Genomic DNA, 24,185 nt, shown 5'->3' with positions numbered 1-24,185 from the left:
TTGGCTCTGCAATTATACATCCCATCCTTGTATTGTTGTTCTAATGTAAAAATTGTTTTGCTAATATGCTTTGTCTGTGTGTTGTTTTTACGTGTCGTTGTTACATATGACATTGCTCTGTACTGTTTTGTCATTATATTTTGCCATGTGATTATGTACTTTCCGATTGGATTTTCCTCTGAGTTCAGTATTTTTGTGATTTTACTCTATACATCCCGTTATTGTATTATTGTGCTATGGTAATTTTTTTTTGTATTCTTGTCTATCATTTTTGCTAATGTGCTTTGCTTTATGTGCTTTTTTGTTACATATTTGTTTGTTTATATAGTGATTAAGATTATAATACAATGTTGACTACTGTAACCTTATTCTTGATATTGTTATCCATTATGTCTTTTGGTTTTTTTTTCACATATCGTTGTCACTGTAAATGAATTATATGCGACTGTCATGCAAGTGAGAAGTTTAGCTAGCTATAAAACCAGGTTTTATCGACCATTTGCTACAAAGGAAAATGCATGTCCCAAGTCAAGAATATGACAGTTATAAAACAATAATGCTCAGATTCTTTTCTAACTAGAACATTAAGTATAAACCAAATTTATTTATAAGTCATTTTCACAATCTATCACTCTAATCTTCTTGGTAAGTACAAAATACTGTATATTGTATAACTCAAAAAAGCACAAGAATACATGGTAATGCATGACAATGTCAACAATACAGATCAATAATGTAAAAGAAAAAAAAAACGAAATTCTTATTGGATAAATGCTCAACAAATAGGAATGTGCTATTTCAGTATCAGGAAAAATTAACATACTTTTGATTGTTTCATACATTTCTAATAAACACACCATTTCTCCTCGCCCCCTAGTTTCTCATATTTTGTTACGGAAGTTCTGAAACGTTAAACTGAGGCTGTGGTCAGTTTAAAGTAATGTGCTTTCTTGAATGAATATACCCAGAAAGACTGGTTACAACAATCCCATATTATTTTCCTTGATTAAGTGTGACCTACCGAATACATAAGAATCGTTACGGGTGCCACATGCGGCACAGGATCAACAAACCCTGGCAGACCACCGCCGTTTTGATAGAGATCGTGTTATTTTGTCTTGAGTTTCTTTTCTGTTTGTTTTGGTATACCGTTGACAGGTGTTTGATTAGTGGTTTTTCCATGACATGACACTGTCCATTTTCGATTTATGAGTTTGATTGTTCCTACCGTATTTTTCGACTTTGGTATTTTTATCTAATTTTTCTTTCATCTTTTTTTCTTTTAAAGCAGGTAAATATATATTAAGTTAAACGATTACAAAATTACAAAGATGCTCTTATTGGTCTCTCAAATTCCGTTATTATATTTTTTTATCTCTTTATTTTATATTCACAAAATGTGTTTTTGTTATTAAAAAGTTTAAAGCTGTGATACTAAAACGAATTGAAAAACTGGCCTCGTCACATATTATTACTTTGTTTCGTAATTTTGCAAAACTGGAAATCTTAAAATTAAACGGTAGTCGTCGTATACGTCCGGTTGTGTTTGGATTTTCTTCTTCTTATGCACATACCGTTGCCTCCTGTTTTTTTTATTTATTTTATCAGGCGGTAAAGTAAGATTTGACGTTTGACTACAGCAGTAAAAGCTACCTCGGACCCAAAATGAACGCTTTGACATGTTTGAACGGAACCTGCATAATAAAAATAAGGCATTTTTGTTGGGTCGTAGTCTCTATGACTCATTCCCTTTCCAATTCTTATTTTGATTAAAGACCGCAAATAAACTTGGTGTTAATTTTCACCGAATGATTAAAACTGATAAAGTTCTATGTTTCCTAGATGTTAGTAGCAACATATATGAGGGTTTCATGCAGGCGGCTACCAATAGGTGAAATACGACAAGCGCTCTGATACAGCCAATATTTTTTCTAAATATACCATTTGATAAAACAGCCAAAAATTATAAAAATATACAGAAAAATGTAAGAAAAAATAGCACAATCAAATTATACAGTAACCTCGTAAGAGACTAGATATTCAAAAGATCATTATAAGCGAATTAAAATTATATTTTACAAAATATTTCAATTGCAATTATGTTATGACTGAATAATGATAACAAAGTTATAAAATCTTTAAATGTAGTATTCTTCCTCTTGATGAAAGTCCGAATCCTAAAAAGCAAAAGAATAAGATAAATTGTGGCATGCAATTCTTTAAAAGAATACCACCTCATACATGTAAGTTAAAAGAATGCACAATAAAACATTGTCTTAACATCTAAAACATATAATAGCAATTTCATAGTTTTAATTAATGAGTTTGACATGTCAATATCCGTGCTTTTTGTTGATTGTTATCTTTAAGGTGACAATCGGTGAACCTCGGAATAACAACACGGCTTTCAATGAGCTACCATATTTGTTAAGTTATAACAGACAGAGAGAGAAAAAATGAAGATTATACGATATATATGCGTAAAAAATTATAAAATCGTGCACAGACTAAGTCTATGATATATACATGCATTGGTTCAAGAATTGGATAAACAGTATTTTCTACCAGTCACTCGTTTCATACGACTTTAAAAAACATAATACTCCGTTGAGAAAATATAAAGGGATGTTGAAATTAACTGTAATTGACCACTTTTTAGGTACATTTTGGAAAAATTGCTCATAACTCTAAAATGTATTTATACACCCTTGGCGTTGATTTAAGGGGGCTCGTTGGTATAAATATTTTTTTTAATTTAGGATTTTCGCTAATTTTTTCTATGAATTAACTTTATCATATACTTAATAGAAAAATAAATTTTGAAATGGGATCACCGTCCATTTAATCTCACAATCTGCCTCCGAAAGAAGCATACATTTTTGTTAATGCCCTTATTTCTGTTGACCTGATAGGAGAAATAGAAGTAATATCGGAATAAGATAAGAACTAAATTACAGAAATCGCGTAAATTTTACAACTATTTTGTTTATGTACAGTTTATTTGAAAACAAAAATATAAGGTATAGGTCACGGATTAGTTAAAAAAGACTTTTCATTTTTATTTTTTTAGCTTTTTCAATGCAATTTGTGGCCAAACCGAATCGGTTTGTTTTGCTCATTTTTGTACCATATCATTAGGTAATAATTAATAGTGAAATAAATAAAATGTGTAATGAAAATAACAAATGTTTAATTTTTTGCCGAAATTTTTGTACCCGCGAGCATCCTTAATTCAATATTTTATGTTTCTTAAATTGTAAATTTGATTTCATTCATTCAATTTATCATGAACATGTTTGTTAACCGTAATTTGTTCATTGATCATTCCAAGCCCATTCTGTATTTGAGGTTTATTTTTTCGAAAGTTTCTATGGTGAGCATATCCGTTTATGATGAATTGAGAAAACAAAATAAAACCAATATCGCGGACACATAACCTTAAGCTGTCAGATTTTTAGTACTGTTTATCTTAACTGTTTAAGTATATACTATTTACAAATATTAATGGACACGTGCATCTTCAAAACTATTAGTTCTATGAATTTATCAACCTTTCTCAATGACTCAGCGCACGGTGTTTCAGAAAGATCAAAAGTTGATCTATATTAGTGTCATTTGTTGAGAATTAGATAGTGAATATAAAGTTATCATTTACACGGCATACAACTATTTTGAAACATAAATATGAAATAATATTTTGCTGAATATATGATATATTGCCTTTATAATGTATATCCCTGAAAAGTTAATTGATATAATTGTTCATTTTCTAATTAAAAAAAAGGGGAAATTCTCTTTTTTTTATATATATAAAAAGGGGAAATTCTATCAATGCATATTTTCACATTTTCTAAAGAGTAAAAGAGTTTCTTTATTGGGAAAATATTTTACCTGACTTTCTGGTTCAGTTGGCGCTGACGACGTTTCTATAACATGATGATCTAATGTTTCTACTCCATCCAGATACATAAGTTTATAAGGCAGAAGTGGATGCATTGAAGGTATTGGTACAGATGGACGAGTGAAATGCATTTTTTGTTCATTTCTAAAGAAGATGTTGGTTTCCTTTCTAACGAAATCGTGTAAAGGAAAATCTAAAAGTAATTGTCTTACAACTTCTTCGTCTTGAGTGGTTATTATGTAGAACGGTTTTTGCGGAACGTGTTTAGTTTGACCTTTTACCTTAGATGTAACTTTTTTTCTTCGACACCTTTCTTCCTGAACCGCCTGAACTTCCTCAAATGTTATATCGGATTTCTTTTCAATTGTTTCGGAATAGTTACTTGCTGTCGATTCGTTTTGAACAGGAGTTGTTTTCTTATTTTCAGATTCAAATTTGTTTTGATCACTCACGTTGTTACCGCTATTTGTTGAGAGGGATATATTTATAGAAACGTCATTTAAGTTTTTAAATTGGTTTAAAGATATCGATGAATTCGTTTTGTTCAATGCTCCATGACACAAATCAAGTAGTTGTTCGTTCGTTAGTTTATCAACTGGACGCCAAAAGGTAACGCTATCACGTTTTGGTGTTCTTTCAATGTTAACAAACAAACTAGATGCCCCATTGTGTTCTGTATTTGTGTAAGTGTGTATCGCTGCATTGAGTGTCAACCATCTTTCGGGGGTACCGACTAGAACAGCTGAACCATACATTTTCCCTCTTTCTTTCCTTTCGCATCTTAACTTTGTATAATATAATGAATTATCACCAATCGTTATGTATGCATTTGTGCTAAGTTGTAGTTCCTTGTCGGTATTGATTTGAAACTCATGCTAAACATTGAAATAAAGCAATGAACTCTTTAAAAAATATAAAATTATACTATTTTGTAAAAAATCAAAAATCAAGTGTCTACTTACAAAAGGAGGATTGAATTATCTTTCAAGAAATGTAATTTATCTAAATAATGTTGTAGTAAAAATCTGCTATATTTTTTTTGTTCGAATTTCATGTTTAATAAGGTAATACATTTCGTGTTTTAAAGGTATACTCCAGTCTTCCGTATATAGAAATGCCTGTACCAAGTCAAGAATATGACAGTTGTTGTCCATATGTTTGGTGTGTTTAAGCTTTTAAAATGCCATTTGTAACTTTTCACTTTGAATTTTCCTGTGGTTTCAATATTTTCATATTTGTTTTTCTAATAATCAATCAAAACAATAGGCGTTTTTAATCCGTCATTCATTCTTTATATATTACCACTGATTTTGAACATTATCGGTTAAAATGTTGTTTAACTTTCACTGTATGTCTATTTGGTCGCAGTTTTCCTTAATGTTAATACAGACAGTTTCAAATAAAAAAAATCAAATAATAGCCTGACCTTATGATATGATATGTGATCATTTTTATAAATTTCCTGATACAAAACTTTGAATTTTTCGAAAAACTAAGGATTTTCTTGTCCCAGGAATAGATTACCTAAGCCGTGTTTGGCACAACTTTTTGGAATTTTGGATCCTCTATGCTCTTCAACTTTGTATTGTTTGGCTTTATAACTATTTTGATATGAGCGTCACTGATGAGTCTTATGTAAACGAAACTCGCGTCTGGCGTACTAAGTTATAATCCTGGTACTTTTGATAACTACTTATGCGCGTACAGAAAAAATAATCAAACTAAATTAACACCATGATGGTATTTCAACAATGAGTTAAAATAGTGTTCATTTCTCAGTATAATGATAATTAAGATAGAAAAAAGCCGATTTAAAATAAATATATTAGCAGTTTATAATTAAGCATATACCTCCTTTTGATTGGCTGTATCTGTGATATTTAGATTTATTTTAGATGAAACGTCTTTCTTATGATGAATTTCTGTATATTGTTCTGAAACAAAATTTTTCAAGAAATGCAATATACTAATCAGTTATTCTTCAAACATAAGTAAAACAATCGTGTGCACAGATAAGCATATTAATTTAAAAAAAAAACTTTTTTTGTTCCAATAGATTTTTTATGATTCTTTTTAAATTGAATCAGTTAGCTATGTCTAGATTATTTTTTTTTCGATGACATTTTTAACTTTTTTTAATTGATCTTATATGCCATCCGTAATTTTCGAGCAATACGATTGTCTTTGATCAATCTTGTCCTATCATTATCTTTAAAGCTAATTTAATAATAAATTGCTAAACAAGTTGAAGGCTCTGGATTTTCTAGCATGTCTATCAAAATACGACATTTCAGGTGTTATGGTTGGTTACTGGCTGTCAAAATTTATTTCCAAATAGCTGTTTAAGTCTTTAATTATCGTTTTTTTTTACATAGTATTGTCATTATTTTGCTCATGAAAATGAGGTCAAGGTCAAAGGTGATATTACCCTTTAACCAAACATATTAAAGACCTAGGGTCTTTTGATTTAAGATCCTTGGTTTGTGACCTTGACATTGAGGTCAAGGTCATAGGTTAATAGGACGTTCTAGATTTTGACCTTTGCGTTAAATTGATATTAATACATCATAAAGCCATAGGAACTAACATTTTAAACTGATTTTTCATATTTCAATATCAAAATAGATCTTTACTAGTGGAAAGACCTTCAATTGTTCTCTGAACAATTGGTTTTTAATTACACTTACTTTTGTATTTTGTATATACATGGTATGATGTACGTTAACGAACTATTATTTCTATTGTTCTTCTTGATCATTTAATGTGTATTGTTTACCAATATATAGATTGCTTAAGTGTTTAAATTATGATCATGCTCAAACAATCGGAACTGATTTTGTCGGTCAGAAAAAAAAAAACACCTGAATACAGGATTTTCATATTTGTTAGACTCGTTATACATTGAGTCAAATGAGTTTGAATAACTAGAGGCTCTCAAGAGCCTGTGTCGCTCATTTTTCAGCCGTATAAGAAAAGCAAAATGAGAATGTTAAATTTGATGTATGCCTTTTTGTGCTACTTTGTTACATTTGTTGTTTATGTAGTGATATTAAGATGATAACACAATATTGACTGTTGTACCCCTAATTTTGACATTTTTACTCTTTGAGTATGTTTGTTTTGTTCATGCATCGTTGACAATGTAATGGAATTTGATGCGACTGTCATACAAGTGAGAGGTTTAGCTAGCTATAAAACCAGGTTCAATCCACCATTTTCTACATTAGAAAATGCCTGTACCAAGTCAGGAATATGACAGTTGTTATCCATTCGTTTGATGTGTTTGGACTTTTGATTTTGCCTTTTGATTTTTGATTTTCCTTTTTGAATTTTCCTCGGAGTTCAGTATTTTTGTGTTTTTACTTTTTTCATCTTGGTCTATGTGCATATTAAACAATGGACACAGATAAATTCATGACATAATTGTGTTTTGGTGATGGTGATGTGTTTGTAGATCTTACTTTACTGAACATTCTTGTTGCTACAATTATCTCTATCTATAATGAACTTGGCCCAGTAATTACAGTGGAAAATATTTTCTAAAAATTTACAAAAATTTATGACAAATACTCAAAATTAACTATAAAGGGCAATAACTCCTTAGGGGGTTAACTGACTATTTTGGTCATGAAACTTATTTGTAGATCTTGTTTTGCTGAACATTATTGCTGTTTATCTCTATCTATAATAATATTCAAGATAATAACAAAAAACGGCAAAATTTCCTTAAAATTACCAACTCAGGGCAGTAACCTAATAACGGAATGTCCGATCCATGTGAAAATTTAAGGGCAGATAAATATTGACCTGATAGACAATTTAATCCTGTCAGATTTTTTCTAAATGCTTCGGTTTTTGAGTTATAAGCCAAAAACTGCATTTTACCCCTATGTTCTATTTTTAGCCGTGGCACCCATTTTGGTTGGATGGCCGGGTCACCGGACACATTTTTTTCAATCAGATACCCCAAAGATGATTGTGGACAATTTTGGATTAATTTGGCCCAGTAGTTTCAGAGGAGAAGATTTTTGTAAAAGATTTCTAAGATTTACGAAAAATGGTTAAAAATTGACTATAAAGGTCAATAACTCCTAAAGGGGTCAATTAACCATTTTGGTCATGTGGACTTATTTGTAAATCTAACTTTGCTGAACATTATTGCTGTTAACAGTGTATCTCTATCTATAATAATATTCAAGATAATAGCCAAAAAAAGCAAAAAATCCCTAAAATTACCAATTCAGGGGCAGCAACCCAACAACGGGTTGTCGGATTCATCGTGAAATTCGAGGGCAGAAAGAGCTTGACCTCATAAACAAATTTACCCACGTCAGATTTGCTCTAAATGCGTTGGTTTTTGAGTTATAAGTCAAAAACTGCATTTTACCCCTATGTTCTATTTTTAGCCATAGCGGCCATCTTGGTTGATTGACCGGGTCACCGGACACATTTTTTAAACTAAATACCCCAATGATGATTGTGGCAAAGTTTGGAATAATTTTGCCCAGTAGTTTCAGAGGAGAAGATTTTTGTAAAAGATTACTAAGATTTACGAAAAATGGTTAAAAATTGACTATAAAGGGCAATAACTCCTAAAGGGGTCAACTGACCATTTTGGTCATGTTGACTTATTTGTAAATCTTACTTTACTGAACATTATTGCTGTTTACAGTTTATCTCTATCTATAATAATATTCAAGATCATAAACCAAAACAGTAAAATTTCAATAAAATTACCAATTCAGGGGCAGCAACCCAACAACGGGTTTCAGGGCAGATAGATCTTGACCTGATAAACAATTTTACCCCGTCAGATTTGCTCTAAATGCTTTGGTTTTTGAGGTATAAGCCAAAACCTGCATTTTACCCCTATGTTCTATTTTTAGCCATGGGGGCCATCTTGGTTGGTTGGCCGGGTCACCGGACACATTGTTTAAACTAGATACCCCAATGATGATTGTGGCCAAGTTTGGTAAAATTTGGCCTGGTAGTTTCAGAGGAGAAGATTTTTGTAAAAGTTAACGACGACGGACGCAGGACGACGACGACCGACGACGGACGACGGACGCCAAGTGATTGGAAAAGCTCACTTGGCCCTTTTGGCCAGGTAAGCTAAAAAGGAATTCAAAAAAGAAATTCAACTAACTAGATTAAAACAATAACATAAACATTCATTTTTTCATAACGTCCTGTTCTTCAAAACTTCAAAGAGCACAATTAAACTATAAAACGTTACAAATTCACATAATTTTGTAAAATACATTGAAGTTCAATATTTTTGTTGATACTTTTGAACACAAAAACATGTTTTGGTCTTTGTAAACGTGTTTCTGTGTAAGGACATACAGTTGGGTGCAGACCAAGCATTACATGTAGACGGGCCGAAAAAGTTAACGCGGCGTTTACTCGCGTGCACTTCATGTAAACGCCGCGTTAACTGTGCGTTAACTCCGAAATTGCAGTAGACATTAAAAGTAAACGAGCGTTTACTTTCGCGTTTACCTCCGCGTTAACGCAAAAACGGCGAGTCTTCTAATTTTGTAAAGAGTAAACGGGCGTTTACTTTTCCGTTTACCTCCGCGTTAACGTGGAAAAAGGCGCGTCTTCTATTTTTGTAACAAGTAAACGCGCGTTTACTGTTTGTAGTAAACGCCCGTTAACGCAGATTGTCATCGTAACTTGGATACACTGACCTAAAATATGAAATGATAAGGAACATCAAAATTAATTGACCAAGTGGTCATTTCTGCTTGACATATTGACGATTACAGTTATTTAAAAATGTCACACATTTGTATTTAATTGAACAATAATTATAGTACATTTCTTGTTCTTCGCTAATAATAGTTTAAGTATGTTTATTCAAATACATGTAATTTAATCCTCACCAAAATCAAACAGTTTTCTCATCTTAGACAGACTGACTCGTAAAACAAAACTTTTTGATATCATTCACCACAACTGACAATATTTACCTCTTAACAAGTTATCTTATTCTATATAGAAGTATTTCAGTTATATTTTTATGCCATAACTGACCATATAAAACAATTGACAGCAATTTTTGTACCAGCCTGACGGCGATGACCTCTTTTTATTTAAAATATTGAATAGTAAACAAAATTCCGTAGTTTTCATACATCAGACTAACTCGTAATATATAATTATTATTAGGTAGCAATATTTGAATATTATGACTGAAAAATTTTGTTCGCATCAATTTAGATTGCCAGCATGTACTTTTTTATTCAAAATATTGAATTGTAAAAAAAAAATCAGAAGTTTTCATACCTCAGACTTACTCATGTAATAAAATAATTTGTCCGCAACAACAAAAACTGACCATATAAGCATTTTAATATGTAAATCTATATAGCTGCATAGTAAATTAGTTATATTTTCATGTAAGGATTGATTGAATAAGAAAATATGTAGCAATATTTGAATATTATGACTAAAAAAGTTTGTTCGCATCAATTTAGAGTGCCAGCATATCCTTTTTTATTCAAAATATTGAATCGTAAACCAAATTCAGTAGTTTTCATACCTCAGACTGACTCATATAATAAAATTGTTTGTCTGCAACAACCAAAACTGACCATATAAGCATTCTAGTATGTAAATCTATATAGCCGCATAGTAAATCAGTTATATTTTCATGTAAGGATTGATTGTATAAGAAAATAGGTAGCAATATTTGAATATTATGACTAAAAAATTTTGTTCGCATCAATTTAAAGTGCCAGCATGTCCTTTTTTTATTTAAAATATTGAATTGTAAACAAAATTCAGTAGTTTTCATACCTCAGACTGACTCATATAATAAAATTATTTGTCCGCAACAAACAAAACTGACCATATAAGCATTTAATTATGTAAATCTATATAGCCGCATAGTAAATGAGTTATATTTTCATGTAAGGATTTATTGTATAAGAAAATAGGTAGCAATATTTGAATATTATGACTAAAAAATTTTGTTCGCATCAATTTAGAGTGCCAGCATGTCCTTTTTTATTCAAAATATTGAATCGTAAACAAAATTCAGTAGTTTTCATACCTCAGACTGACTCATATAATAAAATTATTTGTCCGCAACAACCAAATCTGACCATATAAGCATTTGCTTATGTAAATCTATATAGCTGCATAGTAAATGAGCTATATTTTCATGTAAGGATTGATTGTATAAGAAAATAGGTAGCAATATTTGAATATTATGATTACAAAGTTTTGTTCGCATCAATTTAGAGTGCCAGCATGTCCTTTTTTATTCAAAATATTGAAGCGTAAACAAAATTCAGTAGTTTTCACACCTCAGACTGACTCATATAATAAAAATGTTTGTCCGCAACAACCAAAACTGACCATATAAGCATTCTAGTATGTTAATCTATATAGCCGCATAGTAAATGAGTTATATTTTCAAGTAAGGATTGATTGTATAATAAAAAAGGTAGTAATATTTGAAAATTATGATTAAAAAAAATTGTTCGCATCAATTTAGAGTGCCAGCATGTCCTTTTTTTATTTAAAATATTGAATCGTAAACAAAATTCAGTAGTTTTCATACCTCAGACTGACTCATATAATAAAATTATTTGTTCGCAACAACCAAAACTGACCATATAAGCATTTTATTATGTAAATCTATATAGCCGCATAGTAAATGAGTTATATTTTCATGTAAGGATTGATTGTATAAGAAAATAGGTAGCAATATTTGAATATTATGACTAAAAAATTTTGTTCGCATCAATTTAGAGTGCCAGCATGTACTTTTTTTTATTTAAAATATTGAATTGTAAACAAAATTCAGTAGTTTTCATACCTCAGACTGACTCATATAATAAAATTGTTTGTCCGCAACAACCAAAACTTACCATATAAGCATTTTATTATGTAAATCTATATAGCTGCATAGTAAATGAGTTATATTTTCATGTAAGGATTTATTGTATAAGAAAATAGGTAGCAACATTTGAATATTATGACTAAAAAATTTTGTTCGCATCAATTTAGAGTGCCAGCATGTCCTTTTTTATTCAAAATATTGAAGCGTAAACAAAATTCAGTAGTTTTCATACCTCAGACTGACTCATATAATAAAATTATTTGTCCGCAACAACCAAAACTGACCATATAAGCATTTACTTATGTAAATCTATATAGCCACAGAGTAAATGAGCTATATTTTCATGTGAGGATTGATTGTATAAAAAAATAGGTAGCAATATTTGAACATTATGATTACAAAATTTTATTCGCATCAATTAAGAGTGCCAGCATGTCCTTTTTTATTCAAAATATTGAATCGAAAACAAAATTCAGTAGTTTTCATACCTCAGACTGACTCATATAATAAAAATATGTGTCCGCAACAACCAAAACTGACCATATAAGCATTCTAGTATGTAAATCTATATAGCTGCATAGTAAATCGGTTATATTTTCAAGTAAGGATTGATTGTATAATAAAAAAGGAAGTAATATTTGAATATTATGATTAAAACATTTTTGTTCCCATCAATTTAGAGTGCTAGCATGTCCTTTTTCATTTAAAATATTGAATCGTAAACAAAATTCAGTAGTTTTCATACCTCAGACTGACTCATATAATAAAATTATTTGTCCGTAACAATCAAAACTGACCATATAAGCATTTTATTATGTAAATCTATATAGCCGCATAGTAAATGAGTTATATTTTCATGTAAGGATTGATTGTATAAGAAAATAGGTAGCAATATTTGAATATTATGACTAAAACATTTTGTTCGCATCAATTTAGAGTGCCAGCATGTCCTTTTTTTATTCAAAATATTGAATCGTAAACAAAATTCAGTGGTTTTCATACCTCAGACTGACTCAGATAATAAAATTATTTGTCCGCAACAACCAAAACTGACCATATAAGCATTTTATTATGTAAATCTATATAGCCGCATAGTAAATGAGTTATATTTTCATGTAAGGATTGATTGTATAAGAAAATAGGTAGCAATATTTGAATATGATGACTAAAAAATTTTGTTCGCATCAATTTAGAGTGCCAGCATGTGCTTTTTTTATTCAAAATATTGAATCGTAAACAAAATTCAGTAGTTTTCATACCTCAGACTGACTCATATAATAAAATTATTTGTCCTCATCAACCAAAACTGACCATATAAGCATTTGCTTATGTAAATCTATATAGCCGCATAGTAAATGAGCTATATTTTCATGTAAGGATTGATTGTACAAGAAAATAGGTAGCAATATTTGAATATTATGACTAAAAAAATTTGTTCCCATCAATTTAGAGTGCTAGCATGTCCTTTTTCATTTAAAATATTGAATCGTAAACAAAATTCAGTAGTTTTCATACCTCAGACTGACTCATATAATAAAATTATTTGTCCGTAACAATCAAAACTGACCATATAAGCATTTTATTATGTAAATCTATATAGCCGCATAGTAAATGAGTTATATTTTCATGTAAGGATTGATTGTATAAGAAAATAGGTAGCAATATTTGAATATTATGACTAAAACATTTTGTTCGCATCAATTTAGAGTGCCAGCATGTCCTTTTTTTATTCAAAATATTGAATCGTAAACAAAATTCAGTGGTTTTCATACCTCAGACTGACTCAGATAATAAAATTATTTGTCCGCAACAACCAAAACTGACCATATAAGCATTTTATTATGTAAATCTATATAGCCGCATAGTAAATGAGTTATATTTTCATGTAAGGATTGATTGTATAAGAAAATAGGTAGCAATATTTGAATATTATGACTAAAAAATTTTGTTCGCATCAATTTAGAGTGCCAGCATGTGCTTTTTTTATTCAAAATATTGAATCGTAAACAAAATTCAGTAGTTTTCATACCTCAGACTGACTCATATAATAAAATTATTTGTCCTCATCAACCAAAACTGACCATATAAGCATTTGCTTATGTAAATCTATATAGCCGCATAGTAAATGAGCTATATTTTCATGTAAGGATTGATTGTACAAGAAAATAGGTAGCAATATTTGAATATTATGACTAAAAAAATTTGTTCGCATCAATTTAGAGTGCCAGCATGTCCTTTTTTTATTGAAAATATTGAATTGTAAACAAAATTCAGTAGTTTTCATACATCAGACTGACTCATATACTAAAATTATTTGTCCACAACAACCAAAACTGACCATATAAGCATTCTATTTTGTAAATTTATATAGCCGCATAGTAAATGCGTTATATATCAATGTAAAGATAGCAATATTTGAACATTTTAATTGACGAGATGGTACAAATGAACATACTTATATTACACTTTATTGATATCCCTTTCAATATACTGTTCAATTTACGTTTTTTTTTATCATTTGTAAAAACAGAATCTTATCATGTTAATCCAAGGCAAACAAGGTGAATTTCGATTAAAAATTAATGTATTAAATACATCGAGTTATTATAGTTAGGAATTCGAAGAGACAATTATAAACGGGGAACGAAACAACGTAAACCATGATGTTTATATCCCATCATATAAAAATATTCTCCCGATGTCTCGGATAACCTTTCTTTCCGTATCGATATTTGCACATGTAACTTTTGAAAGGAAAATATAGAAAATCTGCCAATCAGTAAAGTTAATGGACTTTATGAAAGTGATTTTGTGTAATTTAATATTTCGAATTAAAAGAGTTTTTGAATTGTTCTGGTTTGAAACACATATACGTGAAATATAAAGACTAAAGGTCGCTTTTATAAAATAAATGTGCAAATGAACTTGAATTTTATTTCTAAATTTACCCAATCAGTTAACGCGAAAAGTAAACGTGCGTTTACTTTCAAGTGCACGTAAAAATACACTTGTAAAATCTGTACTAACGCCCGTTTACTTTTAAGTGCACGTAAAAATAAATTTGAAGAATTCTGAAGTAAACGCCCGTTTACTACTGACTAAACGGACACATAGTAAACGCCCGTTTACTAGGGTAGACATTAGAAATTTCCATTTCGACCACGTTAACGTAATTATAGTAAACGTGCGTTTACTAGTGAACGGGAGATTTGAAGTTAACTAACGAAATATGTGCACGCGGCGTTAACTTGCGTTTACTTTATGTAATGCTTGGTCTGCACCCAACTGTAACATTGTTAAAATAAATTTTAATGCCTCTTCGTCATTTTTCTTCTGAAGAATTGATTCAAACATGTGTAAAATATACTATAAATAATGCGCATGTCTGAACAATGGACGAAAACTATTTCGAAAATCGAATAAGGTGTCATGGTAATCATACAATAAGAAACATCTGAAGTAAATTTGAAAAACAATTAAATTTAAAAAAAAAAAATTTGAAATAAATAACATAGTATTTCTACTTCAGAATCTAGACTATGTTTTGTCAGAATAAAGTTGTATCATGCAAAGCGAATTTGTGATTAATACAAGCATTCAGTACAAAAATGGTCGTTTTTGTCAATCCGAATATTCTTCCTGCATGTGAAAAATTAAAAAGTCACATTTTTGAATAAGTTTGTCTGGCGTACTTAACTATAATCCTAGTAACTTTGATAACTATAAGTAATTAGTATTGAGATTATTATTTTTTTATAATGTCTGCTGTTTAATTCCTATTGGTATGTTAAACCTTTTTAATTTTGTTGTGTGTTATGGTTTCATTTAAAATTATTTAATTATTATGATTCTTAGATAAAATTTTACTCTTATTCATTCGTAAAAATGTGCAATGTCATTTACAAATTCTAAACCCCCATTTGTGTCTGCTTAAACTTCTTATATATATAAAAATATAGAAAAAATCATTCTCATATCTAACCTTATTGTTTGAAAATTTTTATTTTTGTCATTTTTTTTATTTTCAAAAAATAAATACTATTTATTAGCAGCATCTGCTTCTTCTTCAAAACTATTTTTGATCTGCATATAAATCTTAGCATTATAATTATCCAACATGTCTAATTAATTTTTTTTTTAAATTCAGTTTTAATCGTATGAAGTAAGGCAAACAACATATTGCATAACCTGGTGCCACAGAGATGACTAGAAAAGTATAGTTTGTTTATATATTTCTGCAAGGAGATAATCATCTTATTCATTAAAGAATTACCAGTACCTGATTTAACGTTTATTTTTTTAGACAAGTTGGTGCCTTATTTTCAATACCTTAATAAAGAATATGAATTGAAATCTACTGGTGAAAATGTTATTACGTAATTGTTTTTTTTATATTCCATGTACTCTAGTCATGTAAAATATTAAAAAAAAAATACACAGATTTGTTATGGTTGTTGCCATAAGCATTTCTAAATGACGATATTATTCCTACTTGGAGGAAACTATTTAGTGTCTTATTTCATTTTAATCATTGTAAAATTCAAATATAGATTAAATATAATTTAGTGTTCTTAACACACAACTACTAACCGGTTTTCGGTTGAATATCAGGATTTTGCAATATGACTTCTATAGAGAAAAGAAAAGTACATTCATGTAATCCACAGCATAAATATTTAGGAGAAATCATACTTCTAAAGTGATAAAAAAGATCGATGTAGAGAAGAAAATACATGAACAGCATATTGAAGCAAATTGAACAACATATCTAGCTAAAAAATTACGAAATGTAATGAACTTAAAAAAAAGTTTAAACGAGTTTTGTACACTAATTAGGCCGTTACTTTTCTCGTTTGAAATGTTTTTTTTTCATTTTGTGGGCTTTTAAAGTTGTTAATGCGCTATGGATTTTGCTCATTGTCAAAAGCCGTACGATGACATACAATTATGGAGTGTGTTGTCTTTATGTTTCTGGTTAAGAGTTGGTTACATTGGCAATCATGCCACCACATCTTTTTTTACATTAAAAAATGTATTTAGCTCAGTCATAAACAATGACTTCAGATAACAACTCAAAAGACCTCCTTGTTCTATCGAGGTTTTGTATCAAATTTGGCAAAATACCAAGCATGTTCATTGACATTTCCGTGTCAGTAAAACTATTAATGACCGCTGTTTTTAATATGTTTTATATTATGAATGCATCTATTTGGTTTATTTTTTGCATTAACATATTCTGAAATCAACATTATTAGTAACTTTACCTGGTACTACTAGATGGGAATCATTTTTCTTTAGTTTTCCGCAGGCACTATTCTTTCGACAAGTTTTCATTGAATTTTGTCTTTTGAAAGGATCATAAAAAAATTCCATTTTGTTGTTTTTAAAGTCAACTGACAGTTTAAATGAATTTGATACTGAAAAAAAAGTAAAGTTTTAAAATTGTAGAAACACAGTATGATAGTATCTTTTGAATGATTTTACTGCATTTCATGCAAAGCAAAAGTAAAAGCTTAAATAATGTAAGTGAACCACGTCGTCATTGTATGATCGATGTGAATCATACCAAGCTTTAAGGGAGTCAACAGATTACAATGACTGAATATACCAGTTTGACGCGTGTTGTCTAAATTAGTTTTGTCATTAGCACTCGCCGAAACATTTAAAAAAAACTTGTGAAAATTCTTCCATGGACGGCTGCAATATGATAGCGGTACAAAATTAAAACAAATCTGGACTGCAAGGTATTCATCGTTTTCATCCACATAGAGATATGTCATTGTACAGAAGTATAGACGAACAAAAAAAATGAAGATGGTTAAATCCTTTAAGATATTGAATTTTAACCAATCAAATGTATCTATTTTAGAAAACGTAAATTCTAGACTGATTAACGATTGATCCTTTTTTTTTTCATTTTGTTTCTCTTAGTAGAAGTTAATTTATAATTTTTGTATTTTTTTTCCATGCGTTATTCTTTGATCATAGCTCATCTTTCTTTATTGTGTGTCTTTCTTTTGACTTTTAATCGTCTTCATTGATTTGTTGCCTAAAGATATGTATAAACCCTAAAATTCAACAAAGTTAAACAAACATTTTCAAACGAACACAGGAACATCTATACCGTTTCCGAAAACCTAAAAAAAAATCAAAAGTGTAATTTATCAACATTTAGGTAAACACAACCACAATATTAAATTTATTAGATTTCAACAGCTTATCCCCTGGGTCTAAATGACAATATACTGGGACAAGAAAACATATCTACTACTTCTTCTATTGATATCATGAATATTATTGATAAAAAACAACGAAATAATAGGTCTCATGGGAAACGTATCAAATCGAAATCAACGAGTTAAACAACGTATAAATTATACACTTGGTAATCTATCTATATCTAAAAACAATGGTAGGCATTAATTATTATGTAAACTGGGTCAAATACCCATTAGTAAATTACACGATATTTTCAAAGAGTGTGACACCATCTCCATTCAGCCCACTGTTTGAATATTTTCTTATAATTACAGTTTTTTGCCACTATAGGCTGTTCCCGCGGATTTACATACCTGAGATCATAAACGTCATTTTCTGAAAATTAAATATATTAGCAGAGGTGTTGATTTTATCAACTTATCCAGTATATTTAATAACTCTACCGTTTATAACGTTATACCTCGTTATTTAGATAACATAGAACCACCTATAATTTCATACACATACAAAAAAAACAAAAGAAGTTGAACTTTTAATTATACTTCGGTTACATCAGACGTGAATGCAGGTGATAATACTCCCTTAACTTGAAACTGTTAATCGTCGAAGTTTAGAAATATTCCCTATGGCCATGTTATTACATGGGACCTCAATATCGTCCAGGACATAGAGGTTAAAAACGTTCTGAAAAAAGGACCAAAATATAGTCCTCCGTCTAAAATAGATTGGAAAGAGTTTTGTCAAGTCATCAAAGATGCTCTTTCCTCGTTTTGTAAAAAGTGGTGTAAAAGGAAAAAATCTGGTAAAAAATCTCTTGATTCTTATCTAAATAAATGTATGAATGTGGTAGAGAATATAAGATTTTGAAAATAATTTAGAAGTAAATAATAGAGTAAACAATACACCTATTTCCAGAATAAGAAACAAACTCAAAGAACTTTCAAAGCAGTTTGTGTTTGTACCGGCCGACAAAGCAGCCAAAAATGTGGTTGTGGTATGCCGTAAATACTACACGGACGTTTATTAGAATGACATTTTAAATTCATCTACATTTAAATGTTTAAGTCCATCCGCTCCACAGAGAGACATATAGTAAACAAACATATCACAACCACATCTCAGCTTAAGGCTTCTTCTGAACATCTGAAGGTCCCTACTATGTATTGTCTACCTAAACTTCACAAAAAAACATTTAACTCTTATTATACTAGTAAGTGTTCTACAACTTGCCTTCAGTGCTTTTAACAAGTTCTTTAACTACAATTAAAGAGCTTATCATAAATTGTTGTCATAAAATATATGAACATAGTGGTGTAAACTATTTTTGTTGTGTAAAAAGTTCTTAGGATGTTTTAGATAAATTACGTGCTTTTGATGGTCCTTTTGAATCTGTTGACAGTTTTGATTTTTCTACTCTTTACATTACACTTCCACACCATCTTATTAAACAAAAGTTTTCCTATCTAATTAAATTGTCGTTTGGTAAAGCTGAATGCAGATATATTTGCTGTAACTCATTTAATGGTTTGATGAGATGATTGAAGCTGTTATATCCCAAAAGAGGGACGAAAGATACCAAAGGGACAGTCAAACGCATAAATCTAAAACAAACTAACAACGCCATGGCTAAAAACGAAAAAGACAAACAAACAACAGCACACACGACACAACATATAAAACTAAAGAAGAAACAACACGAACCCCACCAAAAAACTAGGGGTGATCTCAGGTGCTCCGGAAGGGTAAGGAGATCCTGCTCCACATGCGGCACCCGTCGTGTTGCTTATGTGATAACAAATCCAGTAAATAGTCTAATTCGGTAGGTCACATTCATGAAAGGGAAGGGACGTAAGGAACATATCCGATATCATTTGTGAAACGGTTATTCCATAACGGTCAACCAACTCGTGATGGCGTCCATAAAATTTACGAAAGGATGATTTCAACTTCACCATTTGGAACTCTTGGTTTTATGGCTTCCTTGTGAGCAGTAACCCTCTATCAAGAAAATCATGATAGGAAATGCAAGCACGAGAATATCGTATCAATTGGGAGATATATACCATGTATGCAGGTGCTGCTGGAATGTTGCTTCTTAGAAATGAAAAGTTCACAATTGGAAAGCTGAAATCATCTCTTTTGTCGTAAAGTTTTGTTTTCAACCGACCTTCATTGTCAGTTTTTAGATGTAAGTCAAGATATGAGGCCGACTTAATTGTATTTGTAGTATCCTTTATCTTTAGCTCGATTGGATAGATGCGTTCCACATAGTCACCAAATTTTGAATTATTTAGTGAAAGAACATCATCTATATACCGAAAAGTAGAGTTAAAGGATATTGCTAACTTCTTATCTTTCTTCCTAAGAAGTTCTTGCATAAAGTCAGCCTCATAATAATAAAGAAACAAGTCGACAAGTAGAGGGGCACAGTTTATTCCCATTGGAATGCAGACAGTCTGTTGAAAAACACGTCCTCCAAACGTAACAAATATGTTGTCAATTTTACCCCAAGGAACTTACTTTAAATAAATCAAATTTATACGGTAATAACTATCCTTTTCTGGGTGTAAATATTTCAGTTCTAAACAGGAAACTCCACACTAAAATTGACAACAAAAGGGACGATTTTTCATTTCCTATTGTTAATTTTCCATTTTAGATGGGGATGTTCCTTTGGCTTCATCTTACGGTGTTTATATTTCACAGCTTGTTCGCTATGCCCGTGTCTGTTTGGACGTTTTTTTATTTTAACGAACGCAACCTATGTATTACTGGTAAATTATTCATCCAGGGATATCGTTACCATAAATTACTTAAAACCTTTACTAAATTTGTCCATAGATATAAAGATTTGGTTTTGAAGTTTGGTCGCTCCTTTACATAAACTTTTTTAAAAAGGTTACCAAGTCAACACTGTAATAAGATCATTGAATATTGTTTTTATTGGTATAAATATTGATTTTGTTATCAGTAAATTAGAAGCAAACTAAATATTACTAGTATCTTATATACATATACAAATTCATGGATCTACAATCTGTGGATACCTGTAACTTGGCATTGCAAAAGGTCATGTTTTACTCTGACTGTTTATGACGTCTTTACACTAAATCCATTATATGTTTGATGCGTACGGGATGATAGTTTAGTCTTAGATGCATGATTTTTTTATTAGTTGTTTGTGGCTTTGAACTAGCTTTCAGATAATTGTAAGCATTCTCAGATCTGGTCCTTGTGTCTTTTTGTTTTCGGGATTTACAAGTACCCTGCCACGTCAACTTGTATTTTTGTCCATCTGATGAGTTAAGTCTTTTTCAACTGATTTTTATAGTTCGTTCTTATGTTGTACTGTTATAGCACTGTCCCAGGTTAGGGGAGGATTGGGATTCCGCTAACATGTTTAAGCCCGCCACATTATTTATGTATGTGCCTGTCACAAGTCAGGAGCCTGTTATTCAGTGGTTGTCGTTTGAATTGTTTTACATTGTCATATCAGTCTATGCGGTATGGGCTTCGCTCATTGTTGAAGGCCGTACGATGACCTATAGTTGTTAATGTCTGTGTCTATTTCGTCTGTTGTGGACAGTTGTCTCATTGGCACTCATACCATATCTTCTTTTTTATATTATATATACTTGACAAAGTTATGCGCCTACCGTCATTTGATTTTATTTTAACACATCTGTCTTTCACTGATTGCTTAACTTTGATTGTTAAAGGTTTATTTGTCCTCCCAATTTTTTCAGCTAACAGCTTCTTCAGATGATCACCACATGTTTTGGTTGCTTCATCATCCTTATTTCTTTCCATGATACCTACGAAAAATAAACACCAATTTATCCTCCAACAAAAATTTTAATGACTAAATAATTGTACATTAAAATAAATAAAGGCAACAGTAGTATACCGCTGTTCGAAATTTATAAATCGATAGAGAATAAACAAATCCCGGTTACACACTAAAACTGAGGGAAACGCGTCAAATATAAGAGAACTACGACACAACAGAACATTAAAATGAAAACACACACTAACGAACTATAATCAAGAGTTTCCGCTGGCGGTCCCATTTTCGCAGTTTGCAAAAAAATAATAATTGTGGCAATTAAAACTCGTCATTAACGAAAAATATTGTTTTTTCTCTGACCAATTTAGACGTCTTTATACTAAATCCAATGGATATTGGATGGATTATGTAGTCATAGATGCATGGTTTTTATTATTTTATATTGGATTTGAACTGGCTGTCAAAAATTGCAAATACTCTCAGATCGGTATTTAGTGTCGTTTTGTCGATGTGGTGTATAAGTACCCGGTCTCGTCAACTCTTTGTTGTTAGATGTTGTTCAATTTATACTATCTATTGAGTTAATCCTTTTTCAACTGATTTGGTCTATATTTGTACTGTCAAACACACTGTCCAAGATAAGAGGAAGGCTGGGATCTTGCTTACATATTTGACCCCGCAACATTCTGTAAATGTGTGTCAGTCTCAAGTCAGGAGACTGTTATTCAATGGTTGTCTTTGTTGCTGCATTACATATTTGTGTATCGTTCTTTTTTTTAAATTAAAAAGGACGTCTCATTGGTTTACATTTGTGGTATTAGAGGTTTTATGTATCTGAGTATGTGGTAAAGGTTTCGACTATTGTCGCAGACCTTACCGTGTCATGTACGTGATGTATATTAATAACTATTCTACACATGTACATCTTCCTTTTTATATTTTGTAGACTCTAACCAAAACACATCGACTTTTAAATTCAAATTTATGCATTCGGTAAAGTTTATGTGAATGAGGAATTACACAACAGATTTGATTTACGATTTTGAAAACCATGTTTTAAGTTATCAGTTACCAGACTTCAACTGTTTGATACTTTATCACTTAGTACAACTTGCAAATGTGTTAATAGAAGTAAAACGATCTCAAGGGTGAAGGATAGAATAATAATCTCTAAGCACACAAGACCCTCTCTGGTTTTGTGAGTTAGGAGTTATTTTTTTTTTTCATTATCTCTCTATGATTATTATTTGTATTTTTACAGTATAATTATCATTGTAAGCTTAATTCTCGTTAATATTTTATTATCATTATGGTAATGGCGATCATTTTTACAGTTTGGACTTAATGATTGGTTAATCAATTGAATAAATACAGGTGAAATTATGAATGTACGAACATTACGTTTACATTAAAACAAAAGTAAATTTATTCTTCTTGTTAACTTCAAAGATGATCTATTTTCTGTTACTCACTCAAAAATATGTTCTTCTCTTACAATCCTCCATTTTATATGACTCAGGAAGTTTATGTCTTTATTTAAACAGAAAATTTTCAGTTGCGAAATGAATGAATACGGTATTTAAATGTTAATAGTGATTTATAATTTAAATACCCTGTGCAACTAGCATGACTATGTTAATTTACTGCTTGATAGGATATACTTGGTTACTGTCGAAATACCTTCAATAATATTGTAGAACACTTTATATAGTGTTACACTGGTATTATTGTAAATGACATGTAAAAAAAATAAAGAAAGATTTAAATATTCGAATCAAGACCTGTCTCTTAGCCAATTTTTTTTTAAATGTAAATATATACAAACAAACTTTTCTCTTTGGCACATTCCCCATTTTCATTCTCAATTTTATTGATTTGTCTAAAGTTAAATGCAATGAATGACTACATTACATGTAATAGAAGTATTAAAAAACAAAACATATTTATTCTATATATGGATACTTTAAATACATTTGTACGAACAAAACCAACGCTTCATTAAAAATCATTGTCACAGATATGTCTTACATTAGATTTATGTCTATCATGACCAATACTTCATGTCTACATTCGTACTTTTGCATATGCGACACATACATTTTTCAACAACATCCAGAAAGGAACAGGAAAACTTGATGTTTCTTTAATGAATCATAGTTTTCGAATGCTAAAATCACAGTCAACCAATTTTTTAGTAATGTTTTCGGGGGGAAAAGGGGCGGGACAGGGAGTACAAAAAACATACGTCTTCTCAGTATTAAAATGTGTTTTTTTTCGATTTAGTGGTAGGTTACTATGACAAACAAAAGTTACATATATCTGTTTGCTTTTTTAATGCATCAACTTAGCATTCCTTCTTACATTTCGAAACAGTTGGGAATGAAAGAGAACCAGATTTTGGGACAAAATATTTGTCATTCTAC

General features: G+C 30.5%; 1 protein-coding gene across 1 annotated transcript; it reads right to left on the bottom strand.

Moving 5' to 3' along the window:
* Positions 1-584: 584 nt before the first annotated feature.
* Positions 585-23,347, bottom strand: LOC139491553 (uncharacterized). Its single transcript, XM_071279302.1, has 7 exons — positions 23,235-23,347; positions 21,632-21,790; positions 17,021-17,173; positions 16,347-16,385; positions 5,753-5,835; positions 3,892-4,776; positions 585-2,177 (listed from the first exon to the last, which is right to left on the bottom strand). Exons 2-7 carry the CDS (start codon positions 21,783-21,785, stop codon positions 2,139-2,141), a joined length of 1,353 nt encoding a protein of 450 aa, XP_071135403.1. The 5' UTR covers positions 21,786-21,790; positions 23,235-23,347; the 3' UTR covers positions 585-2,138.
* Between the last annotated feature and the right edge of the window lie 838 nt (positions 23,348-24,185).

This window comes from Mytilus edulis, chromosome 10, assembly GCF_963676685.1.
Source record: "Mytilus edulis chromosome 10, xbMytEdul2.2, whole genome shotgun sequence".
NCBI lineage: Eukaryota > Metazoa > Mollusca > Bivalvia > Mytilida > Mytilidae > Mytilus > Mytilus edulis.
Note: the sequence above shows the minus strand (reverse complement) of the source record. Positions and strands in the feature narration are given on the sequence as shown.